The 27,653-nt window shown below is 40.1% G+C and overlaps 1 protein-coding gene across 1 annotated transcript in view; it reads right to left on the bottom strand.

Moving 5' to 3' along the window:
• myripb (myosin VIIA and Rab interacting protein b) overlaps positions 1–27,263 on the bottom strand; it is a gene marked incomplete at its 5' end in the record, with an annotated part of 85,383 nt that extends 58,120 nt beyond the window's left edge. The window contains one exon of the mRNA XM_079234070.1: positions 27,154–27,263. Coding sequence (XP_079090196.1) covers positions 27,154–27,263 — 110 coding nt within the window. The remainder of the gene's footprint in view (positions 1–27,153) is intronic.
• Positions 27,264–27,653: the final 390 nt, after the last annotated feature.

The following is a 27,653-nucleotide window of genomic DNA, read 5'->3' as shown; positions in this document are numbered from 1 at the left end:
AGGCAACAAAGACGCAGAGCTACAGAAGAGCATCGCTCACTGAATTCCCCTGTGATGAGAGAGGAGAGCTGCATGCAGGGAAAATTGAGAGGAATGAATACGGATAAGAAAGTCAGAGAGGAATAATTAGGGCTGAACCAAGCAGAAGAGAGGAGGGAGTTATTTTTGGTAGATGCCAATTCAATTACAGGGGATGGGGGTTTGGCTGTGGTTCTGACATAATGGGGCTCTTGTACCGACCGGGACTCCAGATCCCTATTAGACTCTGAGGGAGCCTGACCGACGGACAGAGCCCACCTAGTGTACTTCTGTGTGTGTGTGTGTGTGTGTGTGTGTGTGTGTGTGTGTGTGTGTGTGTGTGTGTGTGTGTGTGTGTGTGTGTGTGTGTGTTGGCGAGACAAAGCACAGTCTATGTGGATCCATGAAAGATTTGACACATTACAATTTGCGATTTAGAATTTTGACTTCACAAACACAGATATGGAGACACAATAAAATAAAATAAAAGACACACACAGCTGCAGTGTGACTGATGGTTGTGTGACACACAGTGGTTCATTTCCAGGTCCAGGGAGAGCAGCTTTTTTGTTGGAGGTGATTCGGTAGAAGAGAAGGCAGAATATGGTCTTGACTGTAGACGAAAAGCTATTGATTGCAGCCTGAGACGATATTTGTAACTGCACAGCACTTTCGATTTGAGCCTCACAACGGCCGCTAATGACAGAGAGCAGAGATGCAGCACATTTTATCAGTGCTAAGTGCAGTTTGAATGAGTGCCTCAATTCAATCCATCAATGATGCACTTGCAAATTAGAGATTTATAAAGACGACATAATGAAAGAACTGCAAAGCGAAAGATTTAAGAGCAAAATAAAGAAAAGTTTGGCAAGTAAAAGATAGAGGAGAACAAACTAAATAATCATGACGGATTGTCCGTGTAGCGGTGTTTGCTAACAGATAGGTGTGTATAACAAACTAACAAGCCTAATGCACTTCCCATGGCTGACAGACATGCATATTGGCTTCATGATAATACACTGCGGGTGGTAAATCAATAGAGTCAACACGACATAGACCCTCATGTGCTTCATGGTGCATGTCAGGTTATATGAACTTGCTACAGGCCATTCGCACCTGCAATACTCTCAAACATAAAAAGCAATATGAAAATGTCTGTATTCAGTCCACCTGGGAAACAGTTTTTAGATCTGTTCATGTGGTGCATTCAAACATTCACCAAAAAGCATATGCTGCACACACACAGCCCAGAGGAGCTCATATTTCCAAAATATCAGCTTTTTAAGAGCTATACATAAAAGGAACATAAAATAGATTGACAGGAGTTGATGATCTGAGTAACATTGGAAGATTGCATTTAAATTGGAATACAACTAAATCAGAATATAACACTAAATTCTATGAGAGTCTGAACTGTAAACAAGCGTTATTTATCGTCACGTAGTCATTTTGCATTCTGGTCAAATGGCTTTGAGGTCGTAACAAAGCTTTCTTATAATGGCTGCCGTGAGCTGCAGTGAACTCTCTGATGTTCAAGTGTCCTCAAACAACCCAAAAGAACCACTCATAAATATATTTATCTCAGCCTCACCACACACATAATACTCTATTTATGATATCTGGACAGCTTACACCACAGGGAGTCCAGTCTTGTCCTTTCAAGCCAAACACGTTCATTTCCAGAGCCGTTATTATTTCCTGAGGCGCTCCTGCCGATAAAAGATTTTTTAATTTTTTTTTCAATCTTAGGTGGAAATGTGCATGCAGGAAGGAGCCTGTGTGTAATCTTGCAGTTACACATAAATATACACGGAGGCACTCGCGTTCAACCAAACCAAAACATATGCTCACGTGCACAAAAACGACTGTAGCAAACAATTGCACAGTCAAAGTCAGGCTTCTGGGATTTAGAGCAGAGGACGTGACTGAAAAGGGAAAAGGCTTCATAGAGAGAACATCACATCACTATGTCCTTGATTTGGTCGCCTTTGGTTTCTTGTCGCAGTCGAGTTAGAGGGAAAGAGAGAGAGAGGAAAAACAGAGAGGGAAAGAGATGTATCACAGCTGGACAGGTGTAGCTGATGCATGGGTTGACTGGCCGGGACTATGGGAGATTACTGCGACATGAAAGGAGACGTACAAGTGTTTTGCTCACTGTTTAGCCCTCAGAGTGCATGAACAACATGCATGCTTGATATGTTGAGACGCACATGTGCTCATGCTTCCAAGCATGCATGTCACATTGTTCCGACACTCTCAACACATACCAACACACTCTGCAGCTACATAAGCCACATAGAATAACTTTGATATTGCATCCAGCTATGGAAGAAAGGCTTCTTTGACTTTAATCTGACAGGCATCTATGCTTTTATTCAGAGTCAATGATGTGCAGTCAGGGTAGGTAGAGTAGCTAGTGGTTATAATCAAACTGAAATTCTATTTTTATTTTTGAGTACACTTTTTTTATACATTTAAAGTCCATCTTGTTCAGATATATTTGTAATAGTGTTATCATCAAAACAAAATATTATGAGAATAGCAGCAAGGAAAGGATGCGTCTCTTCTCCTTCACTCCTCTGTGTCTGACAATACATATTAACATGATATGGTTATGTATGATTGTGTCAAAAACAAACTAAATATACTTATATGTAATGCATGTGTTAATATTCTTACACATATTTTTGGGCAGTTTGGTTTTGAATATATTTTGACTTGGGTTTTGAACTGAGCTCTGGAACTAGGATGTCCCTGGCCCGTCATCTCAATAATTCAATCTAATGAAGTAACAAATCCTTGACAGCAATGACAAGGACTCACACGGCCTTGACTCCATTCATTCCCCTTCATTGTTAACTTGGCATTGACTCATAGGTCCTACAGTAGCTTAAGGCCTTAAATATCATAATGAAAGCTCTTTTAACATACTGTAGGTGTCCCAGCTGATACTATGGTGTCTGTCAGCCAGTCGAATAATGTGCAGCAAGTTTTCAAAACACTAGTAAATGTCCTTATACTTGATGAGAATGAAATAAAAAAAAGGTGGAAATGTAATAAATAGCAGCTTAATACAAGCAACTTTATATTTTAATTGGTTTAATTACCTTCCTCAAAATGACTTTCTTATTATTTTGTAAAGTAAAAGTCAGCTACACCTTTCATGAAGTAATACTTCCTGGTTAATTCAGTAATGGGATGACACCGTATCTGAAAAGTAAAATATTTAAAACTTTGACAATATTATTTTCAGTTGCAGCACAACTATCACTCATTCCCAGCATGATGTCTGTGTAATTTCTCCCTCTCACACTCCATTTGCACTGATATGGCATATCTCTTGAACACTCAGTTGAGAGCCAACACTAGCAGATCAGAGACTTGGCAGTCTACTACAGTCTGGTGCAAGGGCACGCTGTGTGTTTACTTCACCATCAGCGAGTGTCAACCTTCACAACCCCAACTCTCTGAACAGACAGCCTCGATGGCAGCCATTTATCTCCACGTCTGATTGCCATCAGCTGTCTCCTACTGCCAAGGAATGGGGCTGCATTGAAAACGAGCGAAATGCCATGAAGTGATTATGAACTGTAACGTAAACAGCTTTTCAAAATCCTTCTACAAGTCAAAGGTAAAGAACTGGCGCAAGTTTATGAAGATAATTACCCCCAAGGAGCTACAACCCACATTGTAGAATGTTTTACAGATGCTGAGATGGCATAAGAAATAAAAAGTAATAATTCATGAGAAAATATTTAAACCTGTATTAGCAAATTAACATGTGATATTGACTTGTGACTAAATGTCAATTGTGGCGCAGAACCACGTGAGAAACTGGATATTTTTCTTAATGTAAACCAATCCCAGGAAAAGACCAAACCTATCACTGACTTCCTCTAATACTTTTACAGGAGTAATTTGCGCATTTGTTGGCGACTATTTTGAGCTGCGGATTTAATCAGTAATTATTTACACCTCCAGTAGGAAGTATGTGGGAATTATTTAAAAGAAAATACAATCCTTCTGCCCCCTGGTGGTCACATATCACCGAACGTTGCTTTAAACACCATAATTGTATAAGAAGTCTATAGTTCAGAAGCTACAGAAGAATGTAGCTATGTCAAAACGTAACAAACATAACAAACAAAGTTAAATGTCAGGCAACAACAGCAATGTGTGAATCGATCCTCGCCTCTAACAATTCATCTGTGTCTGAGGATGACCTTCTAAAGGGACTTTTCCATTCATTATGATCCAGCCTCTGAGCTTTAGAAGACAACACAGCTTGAAAACAGACAGGAACCAACCGTACGCCTATTTATCTCCCAGCCGCCTTCAATGAGTGCAACTTCATTAAAACCTGTAATTTCATTATAAAACATTGTGTGCTGCAGCTTAATTATTCCCCAGTTGAATTACAGTTCCACATTCACAGAACATTCTGGCACCCTGTTTGAGCACCATTTTTTTTCATACAAAGAGTGTGAAGCTACATCAAGAGTAATTTTACCTCTGACAGGAGACATAAGGGTATACAAGTACAATATATCAAATAAGAATGAATAAATAAGATGAGTAAGAAATGTAGACAGGATTCTTTAAAAAAATATGACAGCAAGTACTGACCTAGTTGTTTCTGCTTCTTCTACAACTTTCTTTTTCACCAAACATAACAGCCAATCAACAGATCTATGGCTGCTACTTTATCTCACTACTTCAAATTGGATCTGACATGTGACCTATATGTGAACTTATGAGTGGTTCCCGATTTGCGGTGATATATAAATCTTCATTAGAAACCACAAGACACTACAGTAGATTTAAAGTGTTAGTAATAGTGTGGTTCTCGCACACTCCCCACACATGTACATGACAAATTGTTCCCTCGAGTGTCTTGTCGATGTTAATGAGGATTAACCTGGCTGGCATAGACACAGTCCGCGAGAATTATGGGCCTTTGCCAAGGGAAAGTTCAAAAATGAATTCAGATACAGTGTATAGCTCAGACTCTGATTTATCTTGTCAGAAATGGCCTCAAAAATTGACACGTTTCTTGAAGGACTGCAGATAATGTAAGCGCTTCTCAGCTATTTAAAAAGCAGTCAACTACTAAACAAGGGAAACCAATGATCCAGCTTTCCTGCAACCCAAGCCTCTTTAAAATAAGATGTACGAGTAATTTATGGTTGAAGGAATTGATTGGTATTCAGGGTTATTATAATTATTGGCTTTGTTCCAAAGAGTTTGATAATAAGATCAATACCACTGTCTTGTCTGCCCATTGAGCTATAGCCAGAAGTTGATGAACGTAGCTTAGCAGGGGTAAACAGCTAACATGGCTTTGTCCAAAGTAACATAATTCATCAAAATAAAAAAAAGTAATTAGTGAAACCACCCTAGTTCCAGTGCTAAGTCAAGCTAATTACCCCTGGCTGTAGATTAGCCTACATAGACCTACTACACATGGACAAAAATAGATATCTTAAAAGGAGTAGATTAGCATTTTGGGAAATATGATTAGTCTTTCCACTTTTTTTTCCCTGAGCGCTATAGGACCACTCTTATGTCTTTCCATTAAGTATGTATGGAGCCATGAAACAATTACCGTAGCTCAGCATAGCATAATGTTTTTTGGGAGGGACAAACATCTTGGCTCTGTACCCAAAAAACATTTTCTGTCTTCCTTCCTTTCATATGCTGGTGGCAAAGTCGTTGTGAAGCGAAGTTAATTAACCCCTTACTGTAGGATCATATTCAGCAGAGAAAGTGTGATATCCAACCAAAAATACATGGCTAAAGGAGTATATCCACATTTTGTGAAATATTATTAGCCTATTGGCTGACTTCAGTTCGATAGGATTCATACCATTCTTATGACTGACTATTAAGTATAAAGTGGGAGCAGGAAGACTGAAAATCAGGGAAAATAGCTAGCTTTGATTTATCCAAAGTGGAAACACATATTTTAATGTGTTAATTAGTGAGCTTTAGAGGGGCTGGCAGGTGTATTGCACTTTTGAAAAAGTTGCCTGCTTCCCATCTTTATGCTAAACTAAGCCAATCTGAGCATATTGTGTTGGATCGGATAGGGTCTCTTGTGTCCTTAAAGTATCAGTGCGATGACAGAGGATTTAAAGGACAATTACGGTTTGCCTCAAGCCACAATGGAGGAAGACAGACACCGAAGACAGGGGACAATCTATAGAAGTCAATGAGAGGCAGCTGGGGTAGGGTGAAAATGAGATGAAAGAAAGTAAACAGATAGTCAGTGTAGGAGAAGGAGTGAATGATAGTGAGGGTAAACAAAGGGGGCGGAAGAGTGGAAGGGAGCAAACAAACAGGGATTTCCAGATGAAAGTGGGTAGAGAGCAGAGAAGAAAACAGATTATTTGGAAAGACTGCCTGTGTGCGTTTGTGTTTGTGCATGCAGTTAACAGCACACAAGGATGAGTCATAGCTGGGCTCATGTCGATTGCTACCAGTCAGTATGGAAAAATAGCCCAACAATTTGGATCCAAAAGTTGTACTGCATCACAAACATTTCCTTTCTAAATAGGGGGTGTTATTTTAATTCCATATGCGTTCACATCTACACTCCCCCTACACTTTGCATTTGTCATTCACAAAACTGCGCATGAGGATCATTCTGCAAACATCTGTGTATGCGTTTCCTTATCAGCAGACGTGCACACACAGTTGGGATGACATGCAGAGATGAGCATCCATGCACTGCAGCTTAATACTGAACAAATCCTTATCTAGACATTAATCCCGATATTAAGACAGGCTTAGCTGCTGCGTTATGATACCTTGCTGGGTATGAGCATGTTGAGTTATAGTTCTGGAAGAAGAGAAGACAGACATTTCAATTTCAACAATATATTTCTATGTCAGACACTGACAACATTTGAAGGATAGTATGTCCATTATTTGAGATATTCATGGTCATAAATGCGCATGTGATGCAGGGCCGGGAGTCTCGATTTGGAGGGTTGATGCAATAATTAAAAAAGCGGTTCATCATGTCACTGTGGTGATGCGTTCATACGTGTCAGCCATGCTGATGAATCTTAATCCTAAATCTCCTGACAAATTAATACGAAACCAATCTCATTAGCAGTTGCAACCATCGTTATGGAAACAGGAAATGACTGACAAGGTGACATGAGCGAGAGTCAGAGGGGAGGAAAGTTAAAGAGAGACCCCTTGAAATAAGCTCTGCTCCGTCCTTGCCCCAAATACTTTTGCTACCTAATTTCTCATCTACCTTACCTGTACTCCTCTCAATATCACTTTCAGTCTGTCCTGTTTTTTTTACACACACACACACACACACACACACACACACACACACACACACACACACACACACACACACACACACACACGTGGGCTGTATTACTCTATGAATCACTGTTGCATCCTGCTGCTCCTGTAGCTTCACGTTTTTCCCCCACACAGTTGGATTCACACACAGCTACAGGCCTAATAGCCCCGTTACCCTCTCTCTCTCTGTCACCTCTGAGCCCTCGCATCCCTCACACCTCTACACTAAACTGTGAGATGTGAATGTATGCTGTATTCTTACCACGCCAACAGTCCACAGCTAAAGTCTGTTGACTTTATATATAAATAAGGGAAAAATCAAAAGGAAAAAATACAACTTATTCACTATCTTCCTGAGAGTGAATTGAGAAGATCAATGCCATTTCAAAATATAAACCCACAGCCAGCAGTCAGTCAGCTTAGCTTAGCATAAAGACTGAGTGAGCTATATAATTGCTTGTAGGCGTATGTTATCTTATGACAGATAAAAGCTATTTTCCTTGTTTCTAGTGGTATCAATCTTTTGATAACTCTCGGCAAGAAATAGAATCATCATATTTCCCTGAACTATTCTTTTAATAATTACATAAACATGAACAAGCAGATTCAAAAGGATAGACATTTCTGAAGGAGTTTGCTAGTATATCACATATCCTTGACAATGTGACAACAACGCATCAATTAAGCCATAACATTATACTGTACTGTATCTCATAACACCCCTAGCCTGTAATGAAGGTTATACCAAAGCTATCATAATGCAAGTCACTACAGAAATATGGCTGGATATGTGGTAAACAGAGTTTGTGCCACTGCAGCTATACCGGCAAGTACAAAACAATAAATTATCCGCAGTTAGCCTAAACTGAGTCCATAAAATATGACCATAATATAAGATTTCAGAGGACAAGCCAGACACTAGGTGCTAGGAGAGATACAGAAGAAAAAAAGGTGAAGAGGAAGGGCAGCGAGAATGTACACATGTTGGGATATCAAGAGTCTATTAGCAAGAATGGACAACTTTATTGTGTATTTTATCACATTGTGTCCTCCCATTTTCTGAGAAGCACAAGCCAAATCATGAATTCATACAAATACTATAGTGTTTAGTCAATGCTGCAGTCAGCATCATGTCTTCAACTGCAATTAGTTCTAATATGTTGAGTGTATGATGCCCTTGACTGCTCAGTAAATCTCTTGAATGTTCTGTAAACCCCATTTCTTTATGAAAATTACTTCATAAATATTACTAGAACTGGGGGTGGGCAGAGAATTATTATTGCTGATATAACACAGAGTAGAGCACATTAGGATAATAAAGTGTCCCAAACACAAAATGGGGCCATAAATTACAACGCAGCCGAGGCATGCGAGCCACTACAGCAAGATTTCCTTCATGTAGAGAATGTAACTTTGCCCAGTGTTACCTTGAGGGCTCGCTTGATGGATTTACAACATCAGTCTTGATGTCATGTACTAACCAGAAACAAGACCATGATTCACAATTTAATAAATAGACAGGGCCTGCTGTACAGACCTCTAGGCGCTGCTGGAGGTAAATCATGAAACACATATTCATAGATTTTACACAATTTCCTGGATTTGATTATATTTGATGTTTACCTTTCATACAATTATAGTATTTCAATATAGGTCTAAAAGCAAACTTAAAGTGAAAGATCATCCACACGAATAAGTTTCAAGACTGCACATGGCAGCCTGTAGGACACAATCCATGTCTGGAAGCTGCCGAGTGGAGACAAAAAAGCAACGTTTAGGGAAACATTCAACCTTTCCGTCTGATTTTGTCTTTCCTTTAGATGAATCTCCAGGGGAAACTGACATTTTCAGAGTGTTCTATCAAAGCGGTGTTGGTACAAAATATTGAAACCTACTCTTGCATGAAACTGTTGCTGCTGTAGCTCCTCACTGAAACTCCCATCCCTTTTCAGTTTTGATAAAATAGATAGGCTTGTCCCAGAACGCCTCCAACATCATTGATGACAACTTTTATATAGCTTAAAGACATTGTGAGAAAGATAAGATTGGCCTTCCACTGAAAGTTAAAGTTAACTTTTACATGAAGAAGAAGAACTTTTATAGCAGTAGCAAAAACAACTTGGAGGCAGCGGAACAACAATTTGTAGTTTGGATACTTTTTTATCTGTATACATTTTTTTATTATTAAAATGAAGGCCAAGTTTGAAGATGGGTGTGGTCTGAGCAAGGGCGCCGGAAGTGATGGGGTAGGAAGTAAGGAAGCCCCCCCTCCTTACTTTGCATCCCTGGTGTGATTCCATTGCACAATGGTTTATAGTTTAGTTCCATCTTTACTAATTCCTGAGGGAAATAGCTTGGTCTTTATCTACGTGAAGCCACAACAGCGAGCAGACCATTTTGTAATTTTTCTGAAAACATCTACTGCTTTGACCATGAACAACAGATATTAGTGAACTAAAACAGCAAAGTGATGGGCTTTTAGTCATTTGAGTATTTGTGAAATAAAAAATATTGATAAATGCAACTTTAAACAGTTTAATCACTTTTAAGCAATAACCCAATTCTAGCCATGAGTCAGAAAATATTGAAGCTCAGGCCTCTTACTTCTATTAGTTTTTGTGGACATATTTCTTTAAATTTTTTTGTGTCATTAATCATAAACGATGTTTCATGTTTACACTGGAGTATGTTTCTCACAAACAGCTGAATCTGCCATTAGTGATAATGTACCTCTCACGACAACAAGCCGAGCAGAATATAGAGAAGAGATAAATCTCTGCTTATAATTGTGTTTATACATTCACTGTAAATCTGAGTTGTCCTGTTACCTAACAACTCATGGTTCCTAAATGCATCAGGGTAACAATAATCTAGACACTAATACTGTAGTTTGTCTGGGGAGAACAATGCTTAAAATAAAAGCGGCGAACTGTCTCACAATAAGGAGATTAAAAAGCCATGTAAGAGAAAACTGTTGATTTATTGCCCTCATGTAATATTCATGCTTAGAAGGAATAGAGGTAATTCAGGGGTTTGGTGTAGAGAGAAAAGTTCCCGTAGGTATTAATATGAACATTATGAAAGACATCACTTGGGTATGTATCTGCTAATATTACTTGCTGTCAATAGAAACCATCAAGGCACATTACCTATTAGATTGCGTAGCCTTCAGGTCTGAAGACATATACTTATTCGTGCCGTGCAGCACATGTATCTTCCATTTTGAAGATAAAACAGAAAAACAAGCTCCTTTAGCAGCATTAATGAAAATCATGTATCATCATATGGAACTGTGGTGAAGTACCGCTGCACGTAAAAACAATGCAGAAACTAGCCGGTACCAAAGAGATAACTCACCCGGTGTGTTCACATTACTTCTGGCCCATAAACAAACACCGGTGAGGGAGGGAGCCGATATGAGCCGCACTTCTGTACTGCTGCTCTGCTGTGCAGTGACCCCGGCCTTGCATGTCACATCGCCGCAGTACAGCCAATTTAACTCCCCGCACCCACCGAGCACGCCTTTAAATCAGTGTTTAATCACTAGAATGACAAGCTCAGCTAATTATTGCCCTTCCTCTCACCCACATCCTCCCTCTCTCTTCCCCTGTCAAGTCATTCTGCGGTGTGCTGCCTGCTCAAGTACTCAGGCGACGACTGGCTATTTCGAGCTACGCTGTCGTCTGGAGCTATGTTAAATTAGCGTCTTCTTTCGGCCCGCTAATTATTACGATCATCCTGCACCGCTCAAGGATACACGACTCACTGCTTGTTTGTGTTTGTGCGATCCAAACAGCCTGTCGGTACAGGGATAGCTTGCTTAAAAACATTTTCAAATTTGACTGGATGTCTGCAAGAGATTCTCTTAACACAAAATTGGGATTTAAATGCCTTGTAAGAGCATTTCTAATTCAATAGGAAAAACTCTGATTTACAAATCTGTCTCCTTTCAACAAGTATATACACACAAGCACAGGCCCACGGGCACATGATCAGTTACTATAAGCCTATTTGAGGAGAAATGCTAAAAGAAACATGTGTCTGCATGCATCGATCTATCTTCAGGTTGCCTATGGAAATGAAAGAAGGGAGCAATGAATCATTTTCACATGAACAATATCCACGAGGAGCTTCTGTTTTGACTGTACGCTCACATGAGTGTAACCAAGCATTAAAAAAAAGAAACAAAGAAAAGAGACATAATTATGTGTTTAAGGTTACACTGAAGCCTAGTGAGATTTTAAAGACACAACACTCATCCCTCAATTTTCACACAATATGAATAGTACAATAACCATCCTTTTCAGTATAATATGATGATCACAAAATAACCTGAGACCTCAATAAACATGGAGCGCATGAGGCCAAGTTGAGAAAAACAGCACTGGAGAACCATACAATGTACAATGACACCTGACTCCAGAGGAGGGCACTAAAAGCAGTGGAGAACCTATTAAATACAGTAATTAACAGACACTACATGCTATAACATATAAAGATTATGTCATTAAGAAATGCCAAAGGCCATGAATGACACTGGAAGGTCAACAGAAAATGCAGAATTCTCAATCACCAAAAAACTGAAACCCTTTTTTCACAGCACCTGAAACATAAACAATTATAGACACACAAGTGAACATTTGAGACTAAGTTTTGACCGCAAATCTTTTCTTTTTCAGCAATAAATCAGAGCAGACTTAAACTGCATTATGCCTGAATATAGTGAAGAAGAAATTTGAGGTTGTGGTTTAAAAAGAGACTGGCAGAAGTGTTGTGTATCACTCAGTCTGGTCTGAGGCCTGTGGTCGGCCATTGGGCCTAACAAAGTGCAGCCACGTGTTGTCCAGCCTGGTCCTGACAACATGGACAACAGTGCTCCCTACGGGCTCAGCAAAGAAGGTCATTTTTAAAGACTGCACAAAGATGGGAGACTGGGAGTGCATTTTAATTGTTTCGAGGAATTACATTTTCCGAGGCCACTGCTCATTAATCAAGGAAACTTTAAAAAGTTGTATTGTTGGACACAAATAGGCCACCTTTGGCTGAGTACCACGCTACAACAGTCTGTAAGTATTCGGATAGTGATATGTGCTTTTAAAAGAAACAATGAGTTTAAAGTGCTTTTAGGTTTGAGTGTGTTCTATATTAGGTAACAGTAGGTCACACTGTGCTTTATAGCCTGTAGTGGTAAATATAAAAGGGCAGCCATTTATTTATGGTTCAATGGATGTAAACACCTTCAAAAGAAAGTCAGTACTTTACACTTTCAAATCCAATGTGCTGGATGGAGTACACAGCCAAAACTAACCTGTCTGACTACTTACAGACTGTACTGCGTGCTATTGCAAGTTTTTTTTAAGATCACAAACCCAATAACATATTCTTTTCCAATTTCATTTTCACAGTCCAGCTTGCGGTAGCGCCTGGCAACCCGTTGGAGAGCAGTGGCAAAGCTCCATTAACATATTTGGTTAAGCATCTCACAACCTGGCAACAGAGCAGTGCAGCTGTGCAAAACTCTCAATACAGACGACAATCATAAAACACATCAGTCTCCAATAGAACACAGGAAATCAATGGGGTCCATTTGAGTCCTATGCACCCTGCAAAACAGTCACACATTGAGAACCACAGGTGATGCTGCTACAGTACTAACCATCACATGTTAATATGTCATGGACTATCAATCTGCCTTCCCCACTTTTGCTAAAAAATAAATTAATCCTGCTAATCATAGTGAGCAGGATGTAACCCAGGCTGGCTATGTATTTAATTGCAATTAAAGATGAATGCTGGGTTTCCCTAAATGACAAATAGAAGTCTGGATATGTATTCCACATGTCTCCAGATGTCCTTGACTACACCCCTGCTTTCCTTCACTTAACCACAACTGTAATTGCAGATGTAGAGCTGGATCCAGCACTGAACTAATGAGTACCAGAAGATGAGCAGTGCGCCCCGGGCTTCTTCCACCTATACTGTGATATATAGTGCAATCCCACAAACTAAATAATACAACGACAGTGATGACCTACAGAGGTGAGAGTGGGGATATTGGACTGGCTTAGTCAGAGGGTACTGAGCCTGTAAAATGACATATGTGTCAATATTAGCAGGCCTGCCAAAACAACCACCCTAATAAAGAGAAATGGAAAAAAGGAGAAACAGAAGCAGAGAGAGAAAGTTGCTCAGAGTAGCAGAAGGAATAAGAAAAAATGCAGTGATCAGGTGACCAAACCAAAAGCGAGCAGCAGCAAATGCATTATTCTTATGCAGAGTCATCACAAAAGATGCAGCTACAGCTTGTGTTATGCCCGAGTTTCTAATCAGCTGGCTGTGACTCAGCAAGTAATTGGAGCCCCTCTACTGGCCATATAACTCTGACAGGAATGGCTTTAATCATTGGACTTTGTTCCAGCTATTGTTGGCTGGTCATTATTGTGGAATTTTGCCACATGTCTGCACATCACTGCCCCCGTACCCCCCCAAAAAATGTTTGAGAGGAGACAAGTTTGGGTGGATTATGATAGCAGAGAAAGATAGCAGACGCTGTGTCTTGTCAGCTGAATTTCTGCAATTCAGAGCAGTAAAAAGTTGCATCCCTGAGATACAATCTCAATCAATTATACTGCAGGAGGTGTGACTCCTCTATCAATCACCAGCAATACGTTGAGTCGTGTGATAAAACGGCAGCAGCTATACCTTAATCATACAGCCAGAAATGAATGCTGCACTATACGTCTAGATTTTGATACTGAACAGGAGATGAAAGATGCACATACACACACGCGCAAATACAAGCACACATGAAAAGCATGCAGTTAATCAAGAACTCTTCCTCGGCCTCACACAAACCAGCAGTAGCCTCAGCTAATGGAGCCGAGCTCTCGGCATCTGCATCTCCTGTGTCTCATCAAGGACGGATGAAAAACAGTCCATCCTCTCTCACGTCCGTCCTCTCTCTACCCCTCATCATCCGCCCTGCCTCATGCCCGTCCTTGTCTCCACATTCTCCTCAACACATCACACATCACAGACAGACTTCACGTCAGAGCTGCAGTTTATCTTCTGTCCTCCAGTGACAGCTTCAGACAAACAGACTATGTATTTCTACAAGTGTATGCATTACATTTGACTTGAAGGCAAAGTTACATAAAAGACTAAAACATGAGAAGAGACGTCTGACTGGATTTGGTGGCGGGTTGGAATTACAAGTATATTTCCTGCGATCTAAAAGCAGGAAATAAAATGATCTCAACAACATATTGTCAAAGTCAAACTGTACGAAGGCGTCTTTAAAGACTTTCTATGTCCTATGTCTCAGTATTTGCATTGTCTCTTACCAGGAAGAAACAATACATAGTGTGTATCATTGAGGTCTCACAAAAAGCCAATTGTTTTATTTATTTTCAAACATGCATTGTTAACATCCATATTTATTTGCAAGCAGTCTTCATCTTCACTACTTTTGTAGTGTTGCCGTGTTTCTTGGTGCATTATTGCCCCCCCTAGATCCGTGGAACAGTGTGAATCAGATAAGTTGAGCGTGCATCAAATGTGCATCCTCATGCGTGTGCATGAAATCAAGCAAAATGAACAAAATGGGGACCCACTCATGAAAACCTTGCATCATAGACAATAAATCACAGGAAGTCATTTGGGATGAAGTTTCAAGGATTCAGAAATGTGCAATAAACTAAATTCCACCATTGGCAAACATTTTGAAAAAGGAGGATCTGTGTCCAGCATTTAGTTTGCTGGCAAAGCAACAGTTTTATCAGAACACAGGACTCCTGCCATCATTAAACAGAGGAGGGCGAGCCAACCGCAGCACCAGCTGTGACTCATAATCTCTAGAAGCCAGCTACTCAACCAACGATGGTTCACTTCGCAAAGACATGCTACTTGAAAAGCGGCGTGGCACCCCCAAATGATGAAGCAATAGAGAATGAGTGAGCCTTGTTTGGGTGAATTTAAGTGGGGGAGAGTGTGCAGAAAAGCTTGCAGGTATTTAAACAAACGGTTATCGTAATGATGGTTTAAACTAAAGCATTCCTTTGAACACATTTTATAAGGTTTACATCACCAATCATCACTAAATAAACGTGTCTAATGCATGATTTGATATTCATGAATAACACAGATATTGACTGACAGATGTCTCAACCAATCACATTATGCCATAAGAATCAGCGCCTGCTCCTCTCACCTTAGTTTTAATGGTGGTGATGTAGATGCTTCAGACAACTTTATACCATAAATTATGACGTTATTGGCTTGTTTTGATTACAAGTCATGGCAAAAGTCCTGTGTGTTATTGAGTGCATGTTGCTGGTAATTCTCTGGTTTACTGGATGACATTGAATGCTCCAAGTGTGATTGTTTATGTCCCAAATAAGTCTAGATTTCTGTATATTTGAGATAACGCTTAAGGGATTTTTTACGTGATTAGAGGGCGAGACAGTGGTTAGTGAAGTTTCTAACAAAAACACTTTACTTAAGACATCTTTAATTTGGATAAAATGGAGGTAGCAATGATCTGGAATGTCCTTCTCTGTATTTACACTGATTGTGGTCCAAGGTCATGAGAAGTTGAGGGAGAGTTGTTTAGTTTTCACAGGGACTGTTTCAGCTGGGCTCCAAGAAAACTGGAGTTAATGTATGCGAAAGCACATACACAAACACACAAGTGTGGAAAGTCAACAAATACCGAGAGACTCATTAGGTTTTCTGAATTCTGTCAAGATGTCAAACGTCCCACTTTGAGAAGCCACAGTTTGATGAATGCAAAGGATTATGGGTAGAAACGGAGAAGAGAGACTGACAGCGCTTCAGTGGGCAAAAGTGCTTAAAAAAGGGGCTGATGCAATGAAAAGGATTTTACTCTAAAATATGTATATAAAACAATGATTTGTTTGTAGTTATAGTACAGTATATGAATGATTTTAACCAATATTTACCATTACCACCAACGTCTGCAGCGTCATCTCAAGAAAAAAAACTATTTAATGCATTTAGCAGTTCTTATAAAGTGCTTTACAGGACGGCATTTCAAACAACAATAGTAAAACACCCAAGGAGCTCAAAATAAGCAGAGAAGAAAAAGAAAAGAGGGATAGTAAAAGAGGAATTACAAGATGCATAAAATCACATTTTAAGTAGAGAAACCATAAAAAGAAGCAACACCATAACTGTACATAAAAGCAGGACGAAGTCATAAAAGAGTTTTAAAAGTGATTTAAGTGAAGTCCATAATCCTTATGAGGGTGAGAAAATCGCAGAAAATGAAGAGGCTTTGCTTTAATTACTTCATGTGGCTCATGAGCATTAGGCTATATAATAATATAAAAAAGGGAGAACCCATACACACCAAAGCTATGTGAGCATATTAGCTTTGTAAAATCAGCACCTCAACCTACTGATACTGTGCACACACATGCAGTCTGGCAACATTGACTGAAACAAACAGACGATACAAGTTATTCTTTATTATATATACACACACACTACTTCATGGAAGGGGTGAGACAGGAAAATAAAAAGGGGCGCCTGGTAGCTCATGCACTAAGGCTAAGCAAGTCTTTATCCAACCTGTGGCCTTTGCTGCATGTCCTTCCCCTCTCTCTTTCCCGCTTTCCTGTCAATCTTCTACTATACTAAAATAGGAAATGTAAGTCCAATAGGCAATAGGTACAGCAAGAGTCAAACCTACAAAGCAATGCAGACAGAAGAGACAGACCCTGAACACAGTATCAAAGTGTGCCGTCCACTGTTTTGTGTTGACTGATGAATACAGGAACAGTCCGGAGGGAGATATTGATCATGCTCTGCCCATTTCCTCAAAGAGAGACAGTAAGATCCAACCTCCAAAACACACACACACACACACACACACACACACACACACACACACACACACACACACACACACACACACACACACACACACACACAGTATAGATCCAGTGGAGGTAATGATAATCAATGGCCGTCCAAAATAAACCAGAGAGGTCTTTAGCACGAGGTAAAACACTGCAACAGGCACCGTGAGTACAAGTGAGTCTCTGTTTGTTTTGGATGGAGGTTTATCTGATTAGAGCCATCTCATACATTACAGCTCTTGAGGTTTGGGGTCAAAGATGCTGCAGCAGAGGGAGAATCCATCTAATTTTGTGGATGGAGCACAGGACTGGAGGGAAAGCTCAGCACTAATTTAATTTCGTGTTTGTGCGTTTGTGTGTCCTGGCGTGTGTGCAGCATGAGTGACGTATTACAAGCGCAGCTCCGTCATCGAGGATGTGATGTAAACAGATTACCTCTGTGCCAACCAGCCTCAGCTGATGTGTTGCTTTCCTCAAGAGCCTTCACAGTGAATGAAGCATTTTCTAGCTAATTGGTCCACAAACTGAGTCATGCTTGTAAGCCATGTCGGTAAGGGCAATGCCACTTAATCTTTTAAAATCTGCAACCCACTGAAATATTTCAAACGTTAAGCTAATTTGGCTGAAAAGGTCAGTTGTTTATTATTTCTTTGGAAAACCTATCAACATTCTCAAAGTGGCAGTTATAGATGAACTGGTCTTTCATTCTTGTATTAGTAGCAGGGTTTCTTTTTGTTTATGTCTCTAAAATGTCAAAAAATAATTTTCCCAAAGTGACATAACAAAGATATTCAATTGACAATGATATTTGACATTGCATCCTCACATTTGAGAAGCTTGAATGTTTGACCTTTTTGCTTATAAGAAATGATTCATTCTTTTTTTTTTGTTGGATGAATAATTGTTTATGAGCGTAAATCCTTGTTCTACAAATGTGAATCTTTTTTTAAATGTTAAGTGCCCTAACTTTGATTAAGTATTGAATGACATTAAATATGTATTAATTATATACAAATGATTCTTACATTACGATTCTTTACTCAATCTCTGAAGAAAAATTGATTGAAAAGATGAGCATAATATATGAAACTTTTTCCCACAGGCCCTTCGCTGATCTTAAATCTAAAAAAACACATGATGCAGCTAAATGTAAAGTCATCCATTTTCCCCATCTTCAGCATTACCATTCAGTGTCAGACAGCAGATGTAAATGCTTTGAGGGAATGTGTGACAGAAAACACACATCGGAGGAAGAACAAGACAACCGGAACAGACACAGAACATGATCCTGAAGACAGAGAGGGCTGGACACAGTGCAGTGGTTATACAAAAGGAAGAAGAGGATTAATTTTCTGTAATGAGAGACACAGAGGCACACAGAGTGTGCTGTTCGTCGTCCTCCTCACCTCTCAGACGGACTATAATCCTACAGGGAACCCTGCCTTTCCTCTCATTTTGAACTCCCACAAAGACAGACCCTCACTGGAGCTGTGGGTCCATCTGTGTGCGAGCACTTGAACCTCACCTCACCTTGTGCAAACAGCACAAGCCCTCGTAATTAACACTGATGGCGGAAGTTCAATCACTTCAATGGCGAGCAGGAGATAAAGGCCTATGGGATGAATGACTTGGCTTTTCGGGAAGTACATGAGTCTTGTGTCTCTGAAGAGCCGGACATGGGTGAGAAAAGTGTGGCAATTATTGAGACAAAGGAAGGTCTCCCTGCTGTCGTGCCAAGCATCACTCACTCCCTCTGGACAGAGAGCAGCTCTTCCAACACCACCCTCCATCTCAACACAACATGGCTACTGCTAATGAGGATCTACAGAGGGAGAGAGAAACCGACAGGGGAATTTAAGGAGAGGACATCTGAATGATAAATGGAGAGATAGAAATAGAACAGATGAAAAAAAATAAAACACGGGCGAGGTCGTAAACTATATAGATTCAGAAGACAGGGATCCTCCTGTTGGAGCCAACTATTTCCCTCTGACTCAAAACAGCCCTTGACATTTGGCCAGCAGCAGAAGTAATCACTGCAGACCTGGATGAATATAAATGTTGCAGCGCCGGGGATTGCCCTGAGTCTGTCTTAGTCTGCAGATAACTCCTATCTAGGTTGGAATGCATACACGGTTATGTGGAGGAAGACAAGACTGAGCAGTGATCCGTTCACCTCCATTTGACCGCCATTTAATGCAATACATGCAAACATTCACGCAGACGGGGTTATTGAGGATAAACCTATCTATTCGGTCAGCTGGAAACAAGCTACGTATGAACTGTGAAAGCGACTGTTCCACAAGTAGTCGAGGTGGATTATTTTTCACTATCTCATCAGCCCATCCTGTGGGCTCGGCAGCTCCAGAGGACGGACGCGCTGCGCAGCTGCTGATTTGTCACACTCGGGGGAAATCAGAATCTTCCTCCATCACACGTAATAAACCACCGTCTGTTTAGAGTGAGTCTGCGAATGCACAGCGGACACAAAAACTGATGTCTCCAGAGAGGCACACTTTTCTTAGTGGGAATTTCTAGAGCCAAACTTCTTATGATGTGACTTGACAGATCATCCACATGAACATGGAGAGTGGCCAGCCTGGTGCAGTTTAATAGACTCAAGACTCTAAAACAAACACCTGGTAATCAAGAGTGCTATCCAAATCAGTAAGATTTGACAAATACGTCTGCATATATCAAGCCTGGTTTATATTCAAATGTATCTTGAATTTGTTTGTGTTTGCTATGAAGTGGAAAATAAATGTGCAACAGCATCCACACGCAATGCTTGAATAAATTTTGAATCACTCCCGAGAGCTGGCGTACTTTTTAAAGAGCATTACTAAGTATTGAATTTTGGAGCCCATCAGCTGACAATCTGATGATGAATACGCTTTTGGCTGCAAAGAGCTATATTTTGGGGGTTCCGGTGTAGCTAGCGGATTTCTGGGCCAAGACTTTCTTTTCTGCGCGCTGCTCATTGTTACAGTTCGATTAACAACTTCCGATACAAGACTGGACTTTGAGTTGACAGACAATGTAGCCAGTTTATGAGCTAATTTTAAAGCCATAAAAAGCCAAATCATTAATCAGGTGATAGCAGGTGGGTTCCCAGATTGTATTTCAGCCAATGCATTACACCTTTCTTGCTCTCCACAAACCTTTTACCTGCATTCAACCAAAGCCTACTCCAACGTGATTGGCCAAAGCCTACAAACGGAAACCAGAGATTACCGAGTATGTAAATAGGAACATGGCCTACATATTGTACATGAAAGATATATTTGACCATTCAAATGTAGACAGATAAGATGTTCAATAAGGACTGTATTATGTGACAAAAAGCTGCTGCACCTCTGATAAATGGACTTCAGTGTGTGTGTGTGTGTGTGTGTGTAGAGGGAGCGTGAACACAGTATGCGTAAGCATGCCCATGTATAATTACTGTGGTCAGGGGAGCTATATTTCTGTCTGCTAATTAAGTTTAATTATATTGAACATCATCAACTAAGGGCCATATTAAAGACTAATTAGAAATCACAGAGTCTGTGACAGATGTACAGATTGCCCCAACAGCCCTAAAAACATGAAAGCAAATGAAAGCACAACCAGGCTGATCAGAAGCTCACTCTGTTTCCATATGTTTTCAAACCCTCCTTGCAAAACAGCAAAGGGAATGTAGAGGATGTGCTTATTTAGTCATTTGAAATATATAAGTATACATATTTCCTATTGCAGAATATTTGCACTTTGACCTTTGTACATCTGCTCACCTTCCTGTCCACCAGAAACACATATGAGACGATTACATTATCAAATCCTCTACTGCATAAAATGAGACCAAAACACAAATGATCAGCTGTGATGAAATACAAACTACAGTGATGTACTGACATAGGCAGTAGTCAGGGAAACAAAAGTCTAAAAACAAAAAGAAAAAAGTAACTTAGGTCTAGCTTTAAACAGTTTGGGTCATCAATGAGAGAATACAAGGGCACATATTATCCTGCAGACCATGAAATGTGGTGAATCTTAAAATTACACTGGTAATACACCTGCCAATGTTGCGACAGCAAAAAAGGTCAAAAGGATTTGTCCTTCCTGCTTTCTGTGCACACACAATTGTCGAGATACACAGACACATGCACACACATGCACGCACGCACGCACACACACACACAGTGCACTTCCACATCAAAAACAATCCACATCAACATGACTCAGACAAATAACCCACACCAATAACGTTACACAGCTAATCCCCACCAAACGAGAACTGCAGCCAAGAGAACACTACTGCCACAACAACAGGCAGACTGAAATTAACTCTTTCCACACCGGCAACATAAAAACTCATTCATGCTGCTGATGGAGGGATGTGAGACAATTAGCCACATAAAGCTGTTTTATTGTTAAGTCTCTTCTTTGTGCGTGTGGGCAGTTACTCATTACATCCTCACAGCTTTGGGCCGTTTCATGTGAAAAAACGTCACGTCATCATACGACCCAACACTGGATTATTGTACAAAATAAACACCTTAGAGAATCAAGGAATAATACATGTCTGTTGAAAACAATGGAGCTATTCAACCACCCACAAAGCTGCGCTGGACTAGTTACACGATTTCAGGATTTCTAAAGTTCAAGTCAATAGTTCACAAGGCTGGGAAACCTGTTTCATTACAGAAATACATCATCAAACCAATACAAAAGATAAAACATGAGACTATTCAATAGGCTACAGTTGTCTCCTTACTTACATACAATAATTCTGAGCCAATGCTTTGAAAGGACATCGCCTCAGGCCTGAAAATCGATGGTCCATTTAGCTCTGCCTTATAAAAATAATAATGAAGGCACTGCAGCCCAAAGGGACTGTCCTGTAACAAAGGGCAATATCCTCTCACTGCTTGTACTCTGAAATCCCAAAACACCAATGTATTGACGCGATGTAGAGAGGAATTTGGGCCAAACAGAACTTGACTGGCATTTATTTTGGCGGAAAATAATGCATTTTTTAAAGGCTTTCTATATGGACAGCTGAGCTGGTGTGTGTATGTGTCATCTCTAGACAGACAGCAAAGAGGATAAATACAGCACGGAGTAAAGGTCGGCTCCTGCCCTGACAGGGTGATTTCCTCCGTCACCTTCTCTCCAAACCTCCCAGTGGGACTCCTGCTCCCTGTACCTGCCTGCCTGTCACATTTGCCGGAGCTAAAACAAACAACAGCCGACATAAAGAAAAAGATAGAAAGAAGCTAAAGCCTTTGGATGCATGAGGCATGTTAGATAGAAGTGTACCGACGAAGATAATTACGATAAAGCAGCTACGGATGGTTTGATTAGATACAAAGTCAAACATAATGAGATCAAAAAGATGCCTGTGGTTTCTGCTCACTTGTCTGAACACAACATCACAATTTAAATTACAAAAACTGTCACTATTTTACTGACTAATTAAAACTGCTGATGCAAAATATCAGCCTCTGATAAAGGGCTGCATTCTTGAGCCAGGAATTACTGCACACAAAGAAAGAGAGAAAAGATGGAGAGAGAGAATGACTATAGAGTGAATCGACCTACAAACTCACAAATAATGTAGACGTATCCACAGATCATTGTGCAGGAAGGATAGACTCGTCATAGCTGCAATTGAAATGAGTTCTGAGAGCATTACAGGAACAGTAATTGGCCTATACAAGAACTTGCCAGACACATGGTTAAAGTTGATCCTACCAAACACCAAGAGCAAATGACCCCGTTAGTGTCACCAATAGCTGGAGCTCCAGCCATTTTCTCACCACTCACACAGAGGCAGTGGGGATAGCTATTTCAATCCATAATCATTTCCAAGTCGGACTTCCTTTGGACTGTTAAGTAGGTCCACGTCTGCGCTCCCCTGAGTCTCCTGTTGCTCCATAATGAGCCTCTCCAGCTGTATGGCCACTGAGACAGCCGAGGCCAGAGGTTGAGATGCTCACTCTCTCTAATTGGCAGAAACACATCTCACTCTTTAGCAGCACAGCAACCAGGTTGCATAAAAGGAAGTTACCTCAGGTTTATGTTCGTAGCACTATTCCAAAGACATGTTGTGCTCACAGGTAAAGCCATTGGCAGAAAATATCAAATGAAACAAAAGAAAACAGTCAACACTTTAGTGTGTAGAAATGAAGGAACTAAAATGTGAAACAAGTGAAATATTCCAGGTTTAGGAGCAAAAAGAGCACAAACAGTCTCCCTTCATCTTAAGCCGAGCTTCGAGGACACCCACTAACTAATGGGGAGCAGAAATGAGACGCCGAAAGTGTGAATGACAACAATTCAGAAATGTACTCATGAAAATGGAGTCTATGTAGGCGTAATAAACATAGCAAATACATTTCCTTGTTCATAAAACATGTACAGTGCAGATGGTAGAAATTGGAACCTAAAAATCTAACTAGACTAAAATAATTGACATTCCTGTTTTCTAGCCAGCCGTCTTCTTCTTTTTTGCCCTTTTTCTACATTTCCAGGTCAACACAAACACGATACTGACAAAGCAGGAAGCCACTCTTAAAAACATCTCTCGATGGTCAAAAACTTAAGTGATATAGGATTTACTATACCTGAGGTCATTGAAGTCTATGTATTATAGGCCATATTCACAACAGACGTTTTGACTTATTGTAGGAAAAGCACAGGTGTTACTCATAACACTAACGATTGCTCTGCTCGATTTAAGCATCTCAGTAAATCGAGTGACAGTCATCCTTCATTTTATTCATTACACCTGTGCTTTTTCTACTATGTCAAATAGGCCTATGAAATTGGTAAATGTGTATTAGTCCCGCCCTAACAGGTAACAGAAACCTAGCACGATGTGGAAACACCCGTACAGTCATGAGAGATCTAATCAGACTACTTAAGTGAAAACACTTGTGTAGGTGCATCAAGGGTGTGCAGGGCCTTTAGGTGCAAAAAAGACAAGAATCAATTGTTTTTGCAATGTCGTTTCAATGCTTTTATAGTAGGGCCAACAATAAAGACAACAACTGTATCTTCCTTTCAACTGAAAATAGAAGCCAGGAAAGCATTTATGTTAGCCAGACTACTTTTTATATTGCAGTAAAAGCGGTGTGTCGTCAGAATAAAAATGATAAACTATATTAAAATAAAGATGTTTTATTTAAGGCCACATTTAAACTTTAGCTGAACAACAAAACTGTAAAGGTTGCCCCAAACTAGGCTTATAGCTGTCTGTATCGCTTTATTTACATATTTATTACAGTTCAGTATTCATGAGATAGAAGGTAATATCAGTTAAGTGTTTCTATGTTTCCTATTATTCAGTATGGAAGAAAATTAAAATGGAGCATTTAAACTGCCAGCTGAGGCTTATAAACTATCCCATGAATCCTTCAACAGGGTAATTTACAACTGCAGGGCTGACTTCATTCAGGGAAGACAAACAAATGTCTGCCATGCATGGAAGAGAAAGAACCCAAAGGGAGAGAGCCATCTACTGAAACACTCTGTACGCAAGCAGTCATTTACCTATTCATGTACAGTAAAGGTTTTACATTTCATAGAAAAGCTGCTGTCCATTCAGAGCGTGTGCTGAAAATGGGAAACAAACGAGCCACACACCGGTATTCTAGCCAATCAGAGAAAGGCCATGGAAGTATCAAGAGAACGGCAGCAAGGGACTATAAATCTGGCACATGCTAATGTTTGTTTTTCTTTCTCCAGAATCATCTTTCTGTGATTATTAGGTATTTCAATCCGATTTTACACTTTTTGCTTGTCCTCTCTGTATTATATAATATTTGAGTCCACTTCGCTTTGCCAGATATAGTTGCCAAATACTTTGCTGATAAAAACTTTTGACACAAAACACATTATCGGCATATGAAATATGATGCATTGTTGAGATAAGACTAATGGTTAAGATTTGACATTCCAGCATTCTGAAAGTCGACAATCTGTATAACAAGTACTACTAATAACTACTACTATTTTCAATAGGTATTGGTATATATTTTGTGATTCTTTTTGTTTGTACCTTTTGCTCGAGTAAAATACTGAGGGAAGAACTTTTACTTGGATTGAAATATGTTTACAGTCTGTTATGATATACCTTTACTTAGTTTAAGAATCTGATCAGATTTTTTCATATCGCTGTAAATAAATTACAAAATGAGATCAGAAAAGTGTGATAAGGGCAAATACTGACGGTCAAAATCAATCAGGTTTTCAGAAAACACATAGCAACTAAAAGTAAATATACAAATGATAAACAAATACAAGAAGGAAAAAAGTATGCATGGCAGCTGTGTGATCGTGAAACACGTGAGCACGTTTAGCTGCAACCTAATTTGACTCTCAGCTTGCATCTAATAAAACTTTGGAAACTTTGCTTTTAAACCCTTTAACAAGTCCTAACAACGCAATAAGGGAGAGCCTGATTGCTTTTATGACGGACTGTTGCCTCATCAGTGTCTCCCTGCTACCATCAACATAAATCTGCTCATCTTTTTTGCGGTAAACAGAAGTAATAACAGCCTCAGAGGCATGAATTATTTTTGATCTTTTTACAGCCCAGTAATTTGGGATTACAGTTTCTTTGCTTTGAAAGTGATTGTGGAAAAAATAAGCTTCAAACAGCGCAGACCAACGGCTGCTTTCTGGTTTGTGAGGCAACTTTTCTATTCTCCTCAGAGTACAGCTAAGATGTTTAGTGCTCTGCGTAAAGCAGTCTAATCACTTGTGGCAAGAACACACAACCATTGAGGATCACCATTCAAATCTGGAGAAAGACATAAAATCTCCACAACAACATAGCTGATGCTCGGGCCTGGTAGGTAATCAAAGGAGCATATTTGCGTTTACAAAATCATAGGAACAACCACACTTAAAACGCAGCAAAAGACACATTTCGCATTTTGTTGCGATACTAAAACTTCCCTCTGTAGTCCTGGTGAAACTACACAAAGCAGACACACTGATTTGACCACACATTTGATGGCCAAACCCTCATGGAGGCCCGACACAAGTTAACCGAACCAAATCCCTTCTGACTACAGGCTGTCGCCGGCAGAGCAGGGAGGGAGTGAAGGACAAGAGGTGAGGAGGAGGAATGGGCCAGTACTTGTACTTGCCAGTAAGTGAGAAGCTGTGAGACCGGAGCAGAGCCTTGAGGGCCGACTGAGCCCCACAGACCTGACAGCCCGCAAGCAGCAAGTACCAGACAAGCATCTTCCTGCCTCCAGCCCCTGACTGTGCCTTAATAAAGCCCATACCTGGAAATCCTAGCTTAAAAATCATGCTTCCACTTTTCAATCAGATGTCACAACAAGTTAAAGGAATTGTAGAGGCATGAACACATATGAATGATAATAATTGCTGGACTTGAATTACATGAATGTCTAGCCAGACACTGATCTTGAGAATTGTTTGTTGACCAAATCAATCAATTAAAAAGGATAAAATAAATAATAATAAAATAAGTAAGGTGTCCTAGTTCACCAACAGACTCGTAGTATTTTTCCTTCAATTAATAGGTCTTAGATTTCATGATGGCTACATACGTGATACAAGATGATTAACAGGTGATTAATAAGTGTCCCAGGCAAAAAGTCAGCATTTAAGCAGCATTTAATCCATTCATTACAACTTTTCACTTGTTTTTCAGTTTAGTAAATATTAAATACAGCATCACTCTTATTATTTATTATAAAGTATAAAAAGGTGTATAACGTTGTAGAGGGGAGAACCCAAGACAAAATATATAGTAGGCCTAAGTGTCTTTGTCAGCTGAGGGAGCTGTACAACACTATATCTGGTCATCCCTCCTCATCAGCTCCTCTCCAATCACCCTGCAGCCTCTGTGTCGCCTTTAATGTGTAAAAATACTAGAAAAGGCGCTGGCAGGAGAAAGCAATCTCACCTCAGCCTCTCCTCCTCATTCTTTCGCAGCTTCATATCCCGCTGGACAACTTTCAAGACGTGCTCCGCCTCATCGTCAGTCAGGCCCGACAGGTCCAGCTTCCGGCCCATCGTCCCTGGCCTCGCCGAGCTGCTGGTCCAAGAGGGGAGCGCAAGGAGAGGCACAGGCAACTCTGCTCTGGGGGCCGAGGCAGAGACAACCCTGAAGGAACACAGAGGGATAGAGAAATGTAACATGTGCTTTTTGTGGAATCAACTCACTCCTTTTGAATGAATGTCTGTACAAAATAAGATAATTTCACTGGATAGGTAGAACCATTGTCCTCTTTTTCCTGGCACAGTCGGTGTGTAAACATACTGTGTATACACTTCACTTGGCTGCAAACCTCACATTAATAGTGCGTTTTCCTTATCCAAAGACAGCTTTACAGCATATTAGTGAAATCTTTTGTGGACTTGTTGTGGAACTGTTATATTAATGTTAAGTTAGGGAACCGACAA

This window comes from Taurulus bubalis, assembly GCF_910589615.1.
Source record: "Taurulus bubalis genome assembly, chromosome: 18".
Classification (NCBI taxonomy): domain Eukaryota; kingdom Metazoa; phylum Chordata; class Actinopteri; order Perciformes; family Cottidae; genus Taurulus; species Taurulus bubalis.
The sequence above is the reverse complement of the archived record's forward strand: the minus strand, read 5'-3'. Positions and strand labels throughout refer to the sequence as shown.